The sequence below is a fragment of the Galeopterus variegatus genome, unplaced genomic scaffold, assembly GCF_000696425.1.
Source record: "Galeopterus variegatus unplaced genomic scaffold, G_variegatus-3.0.2 Scaffold110, whole genome shotgun sequence".
Taxonomy (NCBI): Eukaryota; Metazoa; Chordata; class Mammalia; order Dermoptera; family Cynocephalidae; genus Galeopterus; species Galeopterus variegatus.
This window is the reverse complement of record NW_007726221.1, coordinates 601,997-614,724: the sequence shown is the minus strand read 5'-3', so window position 1 is coordinate 614,724 and position 12,728 is coordinate 601,997. Positions and strand designations below refer to the sequence as shown.

The 12,728-nt window shown below is 36.7% G+C and overlaps 1 protein-coding gene across 1 annotated transcript in view; it reads right to left on the bottom strand.

Annotated features, from left to right (window-relative positions):
- Positions 1 to 12,728, bottom strand: part of OXSR1 (oxidative stress responsive 1) — a 105,284-nt gene that overhangs the window by 47,107 nt on the left and 45,449 nt on the right. Inside the window, exon 5 of the mRNA XM_008586562.1 lies at positions 5,419 to 5,474. Coding sequence (XP_008584784.1) covers positions 5,419 to 5,474 — 56 coding nt within the window. The remainder of the gene's footprint in view (positions 1 to 5,418; positions 5,475 to 12,728) is intronic.

Below are 12,728 nucleotides of genomic sequence, written 5' to 3'. Positions count from 1 at the left end.
CATAATAATCATATATATTGTATATTGACAAAATAAAAATTTAATGGAAAAAAAAGAGAAAAAAAATAAAATAAAATAAAATGATTTGGAAAAAAAAAAGAAAAAGAAAAATGAAATTAAAAGGTAATACCAATCTTTTCAAGAAAAAAGATAAAAAAAGAAAAAGAAAAAACAGAGAAGACCAAAATTATAAAATCAGAGATAAAGTAGGGGCATTATTACATTGTAACTATTGCTTTTTGTGGCACTAAGATATAGTTTCTTTCTCGTTCACAATTTCACTCTACCAGTGAGTTTAGTTCTTTCATGTACATTTGCGGTAATGATTATCCTCTTTCAGATTCCAGATGCAGAACTTCCCTGACGATTTCTTCTAGAGCTTGTCGTGTGGTGGTGAACTCCCGCAGCTTTGGTTTGTCTGAATAATACACTATTTTTCCCTCATTTCTGAAGGACAGCCTTGCTGGGTATAGTATTCTTTACTGGCTGTTTTTTTCTTTTAGTATTTTGAGTATATAATCCCATTTTCTTCTGGCCTGTAGAGTTTCTGTTGAGAAGTCTTCTGTTAGTCTGATTGGTGCTCCCTTATAGGTGACTTGACACTTTTCTGTTGCTTCTTTTAAGATTCTCTCTTTGTCTTTGAGCTTTGCCAGTTTGACTCTAATGTGTCTTGGAGAGGATCTTTTTGGACTGAATCTGTTTCAAGATCTTTGAGCCTCCTGGATTTGAAGGTTTGTGTATCTCCCTATACCTGGGAAGTTTTCCATCATTATTTCAATGAGTAGGTTTTCAAAGGCTTTTCCTTTCTCTTCCCCCTTCTGGAACACCATGATTCATATGTTTGTGCACTTAAAGTTGTCTGTTAGCTCTCTTAGATTTTCTTCATTTTTTAAAATTCTTTTTTCCCCTTTTTTTATCTGCCTGGGTTATTTTGAAAAGGTTATTTTCAAAATCATAAATTCTTTCTTCTGCTTGTTCTAGCCTGCTGCTTAAGCTCTCAGTTTTATTTTTTATTTCATTGAGTGAATCTTTCAGTTCCATGAGTTCTGCTACATTCTTTTTTAAGGTGTTAATCTCTTTGTAAATTTCCTTCTTCATATCCTGAATTTTTTTCTCATTTCATTCTGTTGTCTGAGTTTTCTCATACCTCAGTGAGTTTCCTTAAGATTGTTGCTCAGGATTCCTTTTCAGTCATTTCAAGAGTGTTCTGCTCTATAGGGTCTGGTATTTGAGAATTACTGTATTCTTTTGGTGGTGTCATATTTTCTTGGGTTTTCATATTTCTAGTATCTCTATGTTGTTGTCTGGTCATTTGGTAGAGCAGCTGCTTCTTCTATTAGTCTAGAATGGGCTTTGAGGAGATAAATGTCCTCTTCTTTTTCCAGTCTCCACTGGTGACTCTTCTTGTGTCAATGAAGTTGAATGTTCAGTAGGCCACCTGCACAGTTGCTGTGGTGGGCCACCCATGCAAAAGTGGTGTTTTCAGCATGCTTTCTTGTCTGCTTCCAGGCAGAGGGGGCTGTGGCCCTCAGTTCCTTGCCTAGGAACCTGGGCATGCTCTCTTTTGCCTAGGACACCAGGCGTGCTCACTTGCCTGCTTCCAGGTGGAGGGAGCTGTGGCCCTCGGCTCCTTGCCTAGGAACCTGGGCATGCTCTCTTGCCTGCTTCCTGGTGGAGGGGGCTGTGGCCCTCAGCTCCTTGCCTAGGACCCCAGGCATCACATTTACTTTCAATCTTTGTGTTATAGTTTCTTCATCTGTAAAAAGTAGATAACAATAGTACCCACCTGATAAGGTTGTTGTTAAAGATTAAATGAACTATTTAGTCCCTGTAATACACCAAGCACTCAGTAAGTACCGTGTATCTTTACTATTAACTAGTGGGACAAAGCTATGTCTTAAAATACTTGAATTTTTTTTCTTTTTTGGGGGGCAGCTGGCCAGTACCGGGATCCAAACACTTGACCTTGGTGTTATCAACACCACACTCTAACCAACTGAGCTAACCAGCCAGCCCGACTTGAATTTTAAATTCAGAATTTAATAATGATCCAGAATTTTTAGATCTTCAGCTGGTTTACTTATGCTTGTTTCCAAGTAGGACTTATCAACCCTGAAGACTTTTGTTAAAAACATACCTAATGAATGTAAGTGAGAACCACCACTTTACCCAAACTTTCTTATTAAATAACCTACACAGCTACAATGTCAAAGAAACATAGTTAATCCAACCATAAAGTTAAGAAGAGAAACCAAGCAGCAAAAACGCCATTTGCCTTTTGCTTCAAATTGCCAACTAAAGAGAAAGAGTAACTAAACATTTTAGCTCCTTTGTTAACACAGTTTCAATTAAAGTACAAGATGCATTTTGATGCCAAATATGTGACAGGATCAAAAGTGATGATAAAGGGGGACATGGTCCCTACCTTTATGCAACTTCCTATATAGGAGGAAGAATTAAGAAACTACAATACACTATAATGAATGCTATCTATAATGAGGTAGGAAAAAATTATAAGCCCCTAAACTATAAAACTCTTAGAAGCTCTCTTTCCCATTGTCCTCCATCATGGTATGTGTAGTTGACTCTGTTCCTTGCCATATCTTCTCACAAGACTTTAAGGATCAAGTGATTCTTGGCCAATAAATGAAAGCAAAATTGTCCCATTGTCCAGTGGGTTTGGATGAAAACTAGCAATAAAATCTGGTACAATCTAACAAGAGACACTGGAAAAGAACAAAGCCAGGTCTACAAGAAATAGCATGAGACAGCACACATATTTATGCTGTATCAAGGTCACTCTCATCCTACTGTATCAAGCTGAAAATGTCACCACTATCTGGACAACTGGACATGTTTTAGTGGGAAAATTCTTTGTTTCTATGTTTTGTACTAGTAGATTTAGTAATAAAAATGTGAAACCTTTTGATTGAAAAGAAAAGAAAAACTCTTAGAAGAAAACACAGAAGAAAAGCTTCATGAAATTGGATTTGGCCATGTGTTCTTAGATATGACATGAAACTCAGGCAATAAATGAAAAAGTAGATAAATTGGATTTCATCGAAATTAAAAACTTCAGTGCATCAAAGGTTATGATGAAGTGAAAGGCAACCCCTGGCTTGGGAAAAAATATTGTGCAAATCATATATCTGATAAGGGACTGTTATCTAGAATATATAAAGAACTTCTATAATTCAACAACAAAAAACTAAATAATCTAATTCAACAATCAGCAAAATACTTGAATAGATATTTCTCCAAAGAAGATAGACAAATGGCCAATAAGTACATGCAAAGATCCTTAATATAACTAATCATTAAGGAAATGCAAATCAAAACCACAATGAGATAGATACCATCTCACACCCATTAGAATGGCTCCTATCAAAAAAAAAAAAAAAACACCAAAAAACAAAACAGAAAATAACAAGTGTTGACAAGGATGTGGAGAAATTGGAGCCCATGTGCACTGCTGGGGGGAATATAAAATGTTGCACTGCTGTGGAAAACAATATGGTAATTCCTCAAAAAATTAAAACAGAATTATCATATGATCCAGCAATTCTACTTATGGATATATACCCAAAAGAAATAAAAGGACTAGAACACATATTTGTGTTTCATGTTCATAGCAGCATTATTCACAATAACATAAAAACACAAAAGAAATAAAAGCAAGGACTAGAACACATATTTGTGTTTCATGTTCATAGCAGCATTATTCACAATAACATAAAATGGTAAATTTTATGTTATATATGTTTTACCACAATAAAAATAATAAAAATAAATAAGAAGAGTGAGCTAAGGAGGCAGTATTGGCAGGACCTGGTGATCAACTGGACACGGATGAAGGGAGACAGGCAGCAAAGTTGTTCCCAAATTCCTGGCTTGTGCAGGTAGCTGGCTATGGTGCCATTCATGCTGGACAAGGACATCCATGTCCAGCCCATCAACCTATATTTTTATTATTTATTGATGTTTTCGTATGTAGCTGTAGTCCTATTCATTTCATCACTATATATTTTATATATATAAATATATATATTATATAAATATATATAAATATATATATATATAATACGTTTTTTATATTTATATATACATATATATTTATATTCCAGTACATAAATTAACCACAATGTATTTATCCATTCTATTCAGAAAGGGTATGGGGATCGTTTCAAACTTGTAATGGTTATGAACACTGTGGTACATGTAAGGATGAGTAAAAACTATGAGCCAAAAGTCTTACAGTATGCATATCTTCAACTTTAATAAAATGGTTATACCAATTTATACTCCTACCATCAGAGTATGAGATGTTTTCCTTGCTTTACATCCACACCAAGAACTGGTACAGTCAGATGTTTTTGCCAGGCCAATCAATTTAAAGTGTTATCTCAAAGTGATTTTATTTTGCACTTAATAGTGAGGTTGAACACCTTTTATTACATTCATATTTGGATGTCTTCGTTTGGGAAATGCCTATGCCAGTTTTCTGCCCACTTTTTTATATCTGTTTTTTTTTTTTCCCTTAATGAGTTCTTTACAGATTCTAAATTTGAGCCCTTTGCCAATTATTACTGCTACAAATACCTACTGTGACTTGTCTCTGTTAGTAGTGATAAACTGTTCATTCCTTTTTTGATGAATAGAAGTTGCTAATTCTAAGGGAGCCAAATTTATCAATCTTTTCCTTTATGTTAGTTATTTACGAGGCCTGGTTAAAATATTTCCCTACCTCAAGGAGAAAAAAACAGTTGAAGAGATAATTTAAGGTTTGGGTGATTATCTTCCTCCTGCCAAATATCTGACTGTTGTAGCAGTCTGGGACTTAGCTGAGGTTTTCTCAGATGATCTGCTTGTTAGAAAATCCTCGGGTACAGCCATTCTGGAGTCTTAGCTTAGAAAAGGGGGTGTTTAATCAGGATAGTCACCTTTAGCAGGCCCTGGACTCCAAGTTTTATCCCTTCAGTTCTGAAACTGCCAAAAGTACACATCTACTTCTCAGATGCCTCTTCCTAATTGACAAACACTCCATTTCCCCCAGGACAGAAGGAGCTCTATATAACCTTTCTATACCATATTTATTTTTAAACACAATGAGGATTCTTTACTGCTTCCCTTTTAAAGGAAAATACAGAATGCTATGAGAACTCATAGCAGAAAACCCTAATGGGGGTAAGGGGTGGACAACTATATGGTAATGAATAACGGTCAGAAAAATGTCAGCAGTCAGAAAAAAGGACGAGTACTAGAAGATATCTTGAGAGTCAACAGGGATGTGCCAACATAGACTGCTTGAGCACAGATTGTCCAGGAAACAGAAGACAATCACATTAAGAAAACATAAAAGATAAGTAATATAGTTCTATTGACCATTAAATCAAAATAAAAAGAAATACTAATCATTACCTGCAATCTGTACTGAGCCATCTTCCCCAAGAAGAATATTTCCAGCTTTCACATCTCTTTAAGAAAAAAAAAAAAAGTTACATATAAATAAACACTTATTCTTTGGAGTAACATAGTTTAAGCAATTGTTTACTATAGTCACACAACACTAGCAATGTTTAAATGTTCTAATTTGTATTAAAGGATATTAAAGCCAAAAATAAAATTTTAAAAATTATAGTCACTGTACTAGAATCCAAACATTAAGCAGAAAGCTACAAATAAGGTATAGCTTTCTACTATAATATCTAGAAAATCCAAGGTGATTAAATATTCTTGATGGGGATAATAGTGGCCAAAGAATGTGACCCTCACCTAATTCTACTTATGAAATATATTAATTTTTTTTCCCTACACCCTAATATATGACCAAATTTTCTAAATGATCAACAGGCAGTTGAAAACAGGGACTATCGTATGCCTGTAGCATAAAGATAAATATAAGTTTTTCAAACTTTTCTATATTTTTATTAACAGTTTATAACAACTCAAGTAATACTTAAATACGTTCTTGTTATAAAAACCTAAGCATCACTAAAAAAGCCAAAGTCCCTTTGACCACCACTCTCAAGTCTAGTTATTCTCTCCAAAGTCTTCAACTGTTATCAGTCCAGTTAATAGATTATATACCTATGGCATATCTGGGCTTTTCTCTCAACATAAATGATATTATACTATCCATTGAAATCTACAACTTGTTTTTTTCAAGCAACAGCCTATCAGTAGTATCTGGTAAAATTAAAAATTCCTAAATTCTAAGAGTAACAAATCCATTTCTTGATAACCTAGGGAAACTCTCACTATGTATAAGGAATGTACAAGGGAATTCCACTGCAGCATTGTTTGTAATAACAAATAAAAACTGTTTACAGATAGCCAATAACAACAGAAAGTTTAATTCTGTTTCATCCATGAACATATTGTGAGATGAAGTACCCTCTAACACATTTTTCTAAATGAACAAATCAAATAATAGGAAAAACAAACAAATCAAATAGGATAACAGTATATTTTATGATACTATTAATGTTACACACATACACACACACACATCCCTTTCCATATATACCAAATGGACAGCAACTGTTCCTTTCGTGGAGTTGAGTGAGACTAAAGTCAAGGGAAACAGTGTTTGAATATCTTATGAGAATGTACTTACATAGTCATTTTGAAATTGAAAATAAATATAATTAAATAAACAAAAGAAAGGCAGCCCTTGAGGCTAGACAAGAAAGAAAAGCCTGGGGAGCTTTCAAAAGTCTCAATGCCAAGGCCAGCTCAGGGAGGAAGACCTTATGAAAAGGAGCCAGTGAAAAGCACAATACTTCATCCTGTCACTGTCCACTTTTCCACCCATCTTCAGACATAACCATTCCTTGGCAAACAAAGAACAATGGTTTCACGACTGTGTGTAGCAGAAGCAGCATACCACAGTGTACAATGCCTACTGAATATATACTGACGTATAAGAAAATCATGTTACTGAGTATTTTGTACTGCTTATAAACCCAAGCAATTTACAGATCATTCTCCCAGAGGCTGATTTAGTTAAATGGAGGCTGGCCTGCTTTGTTCCATGAACCTAGGTTCCATGAACCTATGTAGAGTCTCTGACTCTACATACAACAAAGAGGAGAGAATTGAGATTACTCCCTTCCCTTGAGGACAAAGACCATCCAACTGAGTTAACCACTAACTTCTAACTCCCTTTTCTGAGCTCTCACCTAAAACCTAATAGGGGAAAAAAGTATAGTTTAATCCCTCCCTCCTCTGTGTTTACAGCAGTCTGTACTGTTGTGTTAGCACAGTGTATGATCATATTTCTGGGTCTGTCTCCCCCATTTCACCATGCGCTAGATATAGGCATGTATCTTAATATACTACTGTATCACTTGCACTTACTTAGAATTATGAGTAGGACATAAGAGGCACCTCCCATATATTCATCAAATAGATTTAAGTAATTACATAGGAGACAACTTGCCTCAAATCCTCTTCTGGAAAGTAGATGAGCATAAAAAAAAAATAATGCCAACTAAAAAAAAAAATACTAGACTGTTCCCTCCCATTGCCCTAACCCTCACTCACCATCTCCTAACTCTGCTCCAAATATTATAGACCAATACACTGTAGTCAGAGAATGGGAACAACCTAACTATCCCTCAACAGGAGACCAGTTAAGCTGTGGTACATCTATGACATGAAGTATTATGAATACTAATGAATTTCTGCATTTATATGGAACAATCTCCAATATATTCTTACATGAAAAAAGAATACCTACATATGGTACATGGCCATTTGTGTTTTCTTTCTTGCTTAAAAAAAAAAAAAAAGCAAGACTTTATTTTTTAGAAAAGTTTTAGATTTACACAAAAATTGAGAAGCTAGAGCAGAGGAGTTCCCATACACCTCACAATCAGTTTCTATTGTTATAATACCAAGTTCTAACAGGCCAGTCCTCATACATTATGTTTATACTGGCAAAAAATACCTCCCAAAGCTGTCACAAGAAAATGTCAAAAAGTGATTCCCTTTGGACCAGGGTACTGCGGGTTCACAGACACTTTTTAAAAAATACTTTATTTTTTAGAAAAGTTTTAGATTTACACAAAAATTGAGAAGCTAGAGCAGAGGAGTTCCCATACACCTCACAATCAGTTTCTATTATTAATATTTTACTAGTATGATACTTTTGCTACAATTAATGAACCAATATAAATACCTCATTATTAACCTAAGCCTACAGTTTACTCAGATTTCCTTAGTTTTTACCTAATATCCTTTTTTCTGTCCCAGGATCCCATATTACATTTAGGTGCCATGTCTACTTAGGCTCCCCTTGGTTGTGACAGTTTCTCAGACTTTGTTTTTAACGACCTGGACAGTTCTAAGGAGTAATAGTCAAGTATTTTGTAGAATGTTCCTCTACTGGAATTTGTACAATGTTTTTCTCATGGTCAGACTGGTGTTACGGGTTTTTAGAAGGAAAACCATAGAAGTAATGTGCCAGTTTCATCACATCATATCCAAGGTACATAGTATCAACATCATTTAGCACAGGTGATATTCAGAAGACTTGTTTCTTACCATACACCATTTTGTGCTGTTTGAATTTTTCAAACCATGTGTATCAGTCCATTTCTGTTACTTATAACACAAAACCAGGTACTTTGTGAGAAAACAAAATTTACTGCTTATAGTTTTGGAGGCTAGGAAGTCCAAAGTCCAGTGTACACATCTGGTGAGGGTCTTGGTGGTGGCAACAGTGACCCATGGGTCTCACATGGCAGAAAATGGTAGAGCAGAAAGAGTAACAGTTCCTCTTGCACTCTCCTTTTAAAGCCCTCAGAACCATGCCCCTGACTACCATTATTAATCCATTCACTAGGCATGGTCCAACAATCTAATCACCTCTGCAAGGCCCCACCCTGCAATTACCATAACAGAATTTCCTACCCTCAACAGTTACAGTGGGGATTAAGCTTCTAATATATGAAATTTGGGGTACACAATTCAATCAATCCACAGCACCTTGTACACATATTACCTATTCAAATCATGTTGTATAAGTTTTTGTCTTTCATAAGGACAGTAATCCATTTTCCGTAGAGCCTGCATGTTGAGTGACTACTTTTCCTGATCAATTCCCCAGTAATCAATCTACGTCTCCCTTTCAAAACCAAAAGTGCAGTCTATAGAACAGCCTCCAGGAGTAAAAGCAGAGGAATATCATGATTTACTAGAAAATCAAAAACACCACAGTCTGTCCTCACACACAACAGGACCACTGACCTTTCAAGGAAAGGATTTATAACTATCTGGAAATCAACGTAAGTCCTCAGTTAAAAAACATTTTTACTCTACTATAGAGAATATCAAGTAACCTTGCAGCCCCAGCAGTTAAATCCTCCACACACCCTTAGAAGCAAGAACAGTGTTTTATTTTTCACTGCTTTAATGCCATTTCTCACATGCCACTGCTGCCACGAAGTTACACATTACTTCTAAAATTAAAAGGAGTATCACAGACATGCTTGACCTTTCATTAGTACAGAACACAAGTTTCTGTCCACAACATTTTTATTGCTCACCAATAGGCATAGTTTATGGAAAACTTGACTAAAGGTCAATAAAGAAGCAATGAGTCAAAACCAAAGCTGGAAATACATCACATTTAGGCATCTTAAACTGACTTTAAATATCCAACATTGCTGTTAGAGTTAACTTCTTTAATGGGAAAAATATTTGGATTGGGGAAATACGGAGAGAAAAGTAAAAGTCTAATTTAGAGACCTGTCCATCATAGTAAAAACTAGAGGTCAAGGGGAAAACATAGTAGAGATGGGGGAAAATCATTTGGCCTGATCCACCTGGCTAACACCATAAATCCAGTTGAAATAAGAACTGGATTTTAAAAATATGAGAAGTAGCAAGCCTTACTAAAAAATATCCATCTCTGCTTCTCAGTAAAGCAACTTTCTCCTATGCCTGTTTAAGTCTCAGTGTATCTTAGAATTGGTTACTACTAAAGTCTAAGTAATGGTTTTCAGCCTTACTGCACATTAGAATCACCTGGGGAGCTTCTTGAAGTCCCAGTGCCAACATCTCACTCTAGATCAATTAAATGAATTTGTGGCAGTGTACCCAGGCACTAATACTTTTTAAAGCTTCTCATATTCCACTAGCCAAGGTTGAGAGCCCATGACTAAAGTGTGAGAATTTCCATTCCAGTGACATGGCAAACTGTGCATGAAAAAGAGAGACTTTCATCATTACTACCCAGGCCCTTGTCCTAAAATACACCCTTCCCCTACTACCAACACAAAGAGATCCTAGATAAATGAGAAGAAAAAATTATCACATAGCTGAACATGAAATAAAGGAAATCCTCAAGGTACAGAAATGAAAGAGATCCCTAAAAGGAAAAGTAGTAAGCCCTAGGAGACAGAACAGAGATACTGCCCCAAATGGCTAGGGGGGCTCAGGTTTTCAAATCCATACCTACACAGAAACCATGGCACTGGGCCAGTTTAAGGCTGGGAGCCAGAACTGAGACCTTTCATAAAGCCAGTACTCTGAAAGAATGAGCCACAATGAAAGATTCTTACCAAAGGTAAGCTAGTATAGCTATATTAAAATAAGACCTAATTGTCTTTAATGTGAAAGCATTTCTAGGAATAAAGATGGTCATTGTATAATAACAAAAGGAATAATTCACTAGGAAGATAACAATCTTAAACCTGTATATACCTGTAACGTATCTTCAAACACAGAGAATTGTAGTTCAAAGTGGTCATTAGGGTTGTAAGGTCCCAAAGGTAGAGATTATGCCACAGCTTTCTGGACAGCTTCCAATGCAGCCTGATACTGTAGGCCTCCCTCAAAGGGCACTGATTTATAGGTTAGTTTACATAAAGGACCAGGCAGAATGCCCAAGTGAGGCACATACTGTCTCTAATACCCAATGAGTCCAACAGAATGTTAGGCCTCCTTTTTGGTGGTGGTGGTGGTATGGACAGGCGAGGGTCAAAGAGACAGAAGTTTTTCCTCAACTGCCAAAGGTACTGAGTATTGTGTATCTGCCCAAATAGTCCCATGAAATTTTATTTGGCAAGCAGGCCCTTGAATTTTGTTGTGTGTCTATTAGCAATCCCAGTTGGCAGCAGTATAATAATACAGCAAGTCAGGACCACTGACTTGCTAATCAACAAGACATCAGGATATCATCTATTCAGGAAAAGCTTTGAACATCAAAAGGTAGAGGCACTATGGAATTTTAAGATGTGATCTTATCCAGTCCACATGTAAGGAGCTTAGAAGCCATCACTTCTGTCCTCACAACAGGAAAAATCTAAGCAAACTGAAAATCAACAACTCTTCTTAGATCCTTCAGAGAACTGAGGTCACGAGGCAAACCACTGCCTCCAGAACTGGAGAGACAGGAAAACAGAATTACAGGTTATTAGAGCAGAAGCCTACCACTGGAACCAGTTCTGGGGTAGAAAAATTTAAATTGTAATTGACAAATGGCTGAAGGCTCAGTGTGAATGAGCAGGAAAGTTAAAAACCTCAGGGGGACCAGTCTAGGAGGGATTCCTACATTTTGATGAGTTTTACCTCTAGGAGCCCCACCAGGTTCTCCAGGCATAGATCTGAAAAAATTTCCCTCATGCTTCCCACAAGGAGGAAGGGAAAAGTAATCAATTTGAAATAGGCCCAGAGCATTCTGTTCTCCTTAAAAAAACCCACCCTCAAGGGAAACTATATTACCAGAACCAAACCACCTTGGCTTTGCCAGAACCTAACCCTCCTTGGGGAAGGGAAATACCCAATTTCAGTCCCCTCAAGCCTTTCTGTTTCACTCTGGGGGGAACTGAGAAGTGCTTGTGAAGGTCACAGCCCTGGAGCACAGGCTCAGTAAAAGACTGAGACTGAATCATAGCCCTATACAATACTTCCCCTTCCTGCACACCTTATCATCATATCAATAGGGCTCCTGTAAAAATTACAATGGAAAGAACTTCCTGTCCCAGACCTTATTTAAGAAGTATCTAGGAAAACCCAAAGACAACAGGGGAGACAAAGTTCCTGAAAGAAGCCAGATGGGGTTGGGGGGCTTACCTACAGAGGAGCAAAGCTAAGAATTACAAGTACGTTCAACTTCTCCTCAGAAACAATGCAAGTAAGAAAACAGCGAATTATTTAAACTTCGAGGGGGAAAAACCCATCAACCTAGAATTCTGTATCTAGCAAAATTAACCTTCAAAAGTGAAGGAGAAATACTTTCTCAGACAAACAAAAACTGAGGACATTTGCAGTCAGTAGACCTGCCTTGCAAAAGATATTAAAGAAAGTTCTTCAGAGAGAAAATAAATGCTACAGGTCAGAAACTCAGATCTACATAAAGAAAGCAAGCAAGCATCAGAGAAGAAATAAATGATGGTAACATGAAATCTTTTACTTTTGTTATTCTTAATTGATGTCTTCAAAATAATAATAGTGAGACAGAGTAGGGCTAGGCCTGTGAACCAAACTGATTCCATTTTCTCTGCAGAGGACACTTTGTTACTTTTCCACTCCTCAATCATGAAACCACCAGGGCACATGATTACCCTATGGCCCACCCTGATAAAATTAACTAAGAGGGGACCAGATATTCACTGAGTTACAAAACCTCTTCCCCAAGGCCTATTAAAATATGACTGTTGTGGGCCGGCCCGGTGGCGCACTGGATAAGTGCGCCGCTTGGGAAGCGCGGCGGCGCTCCC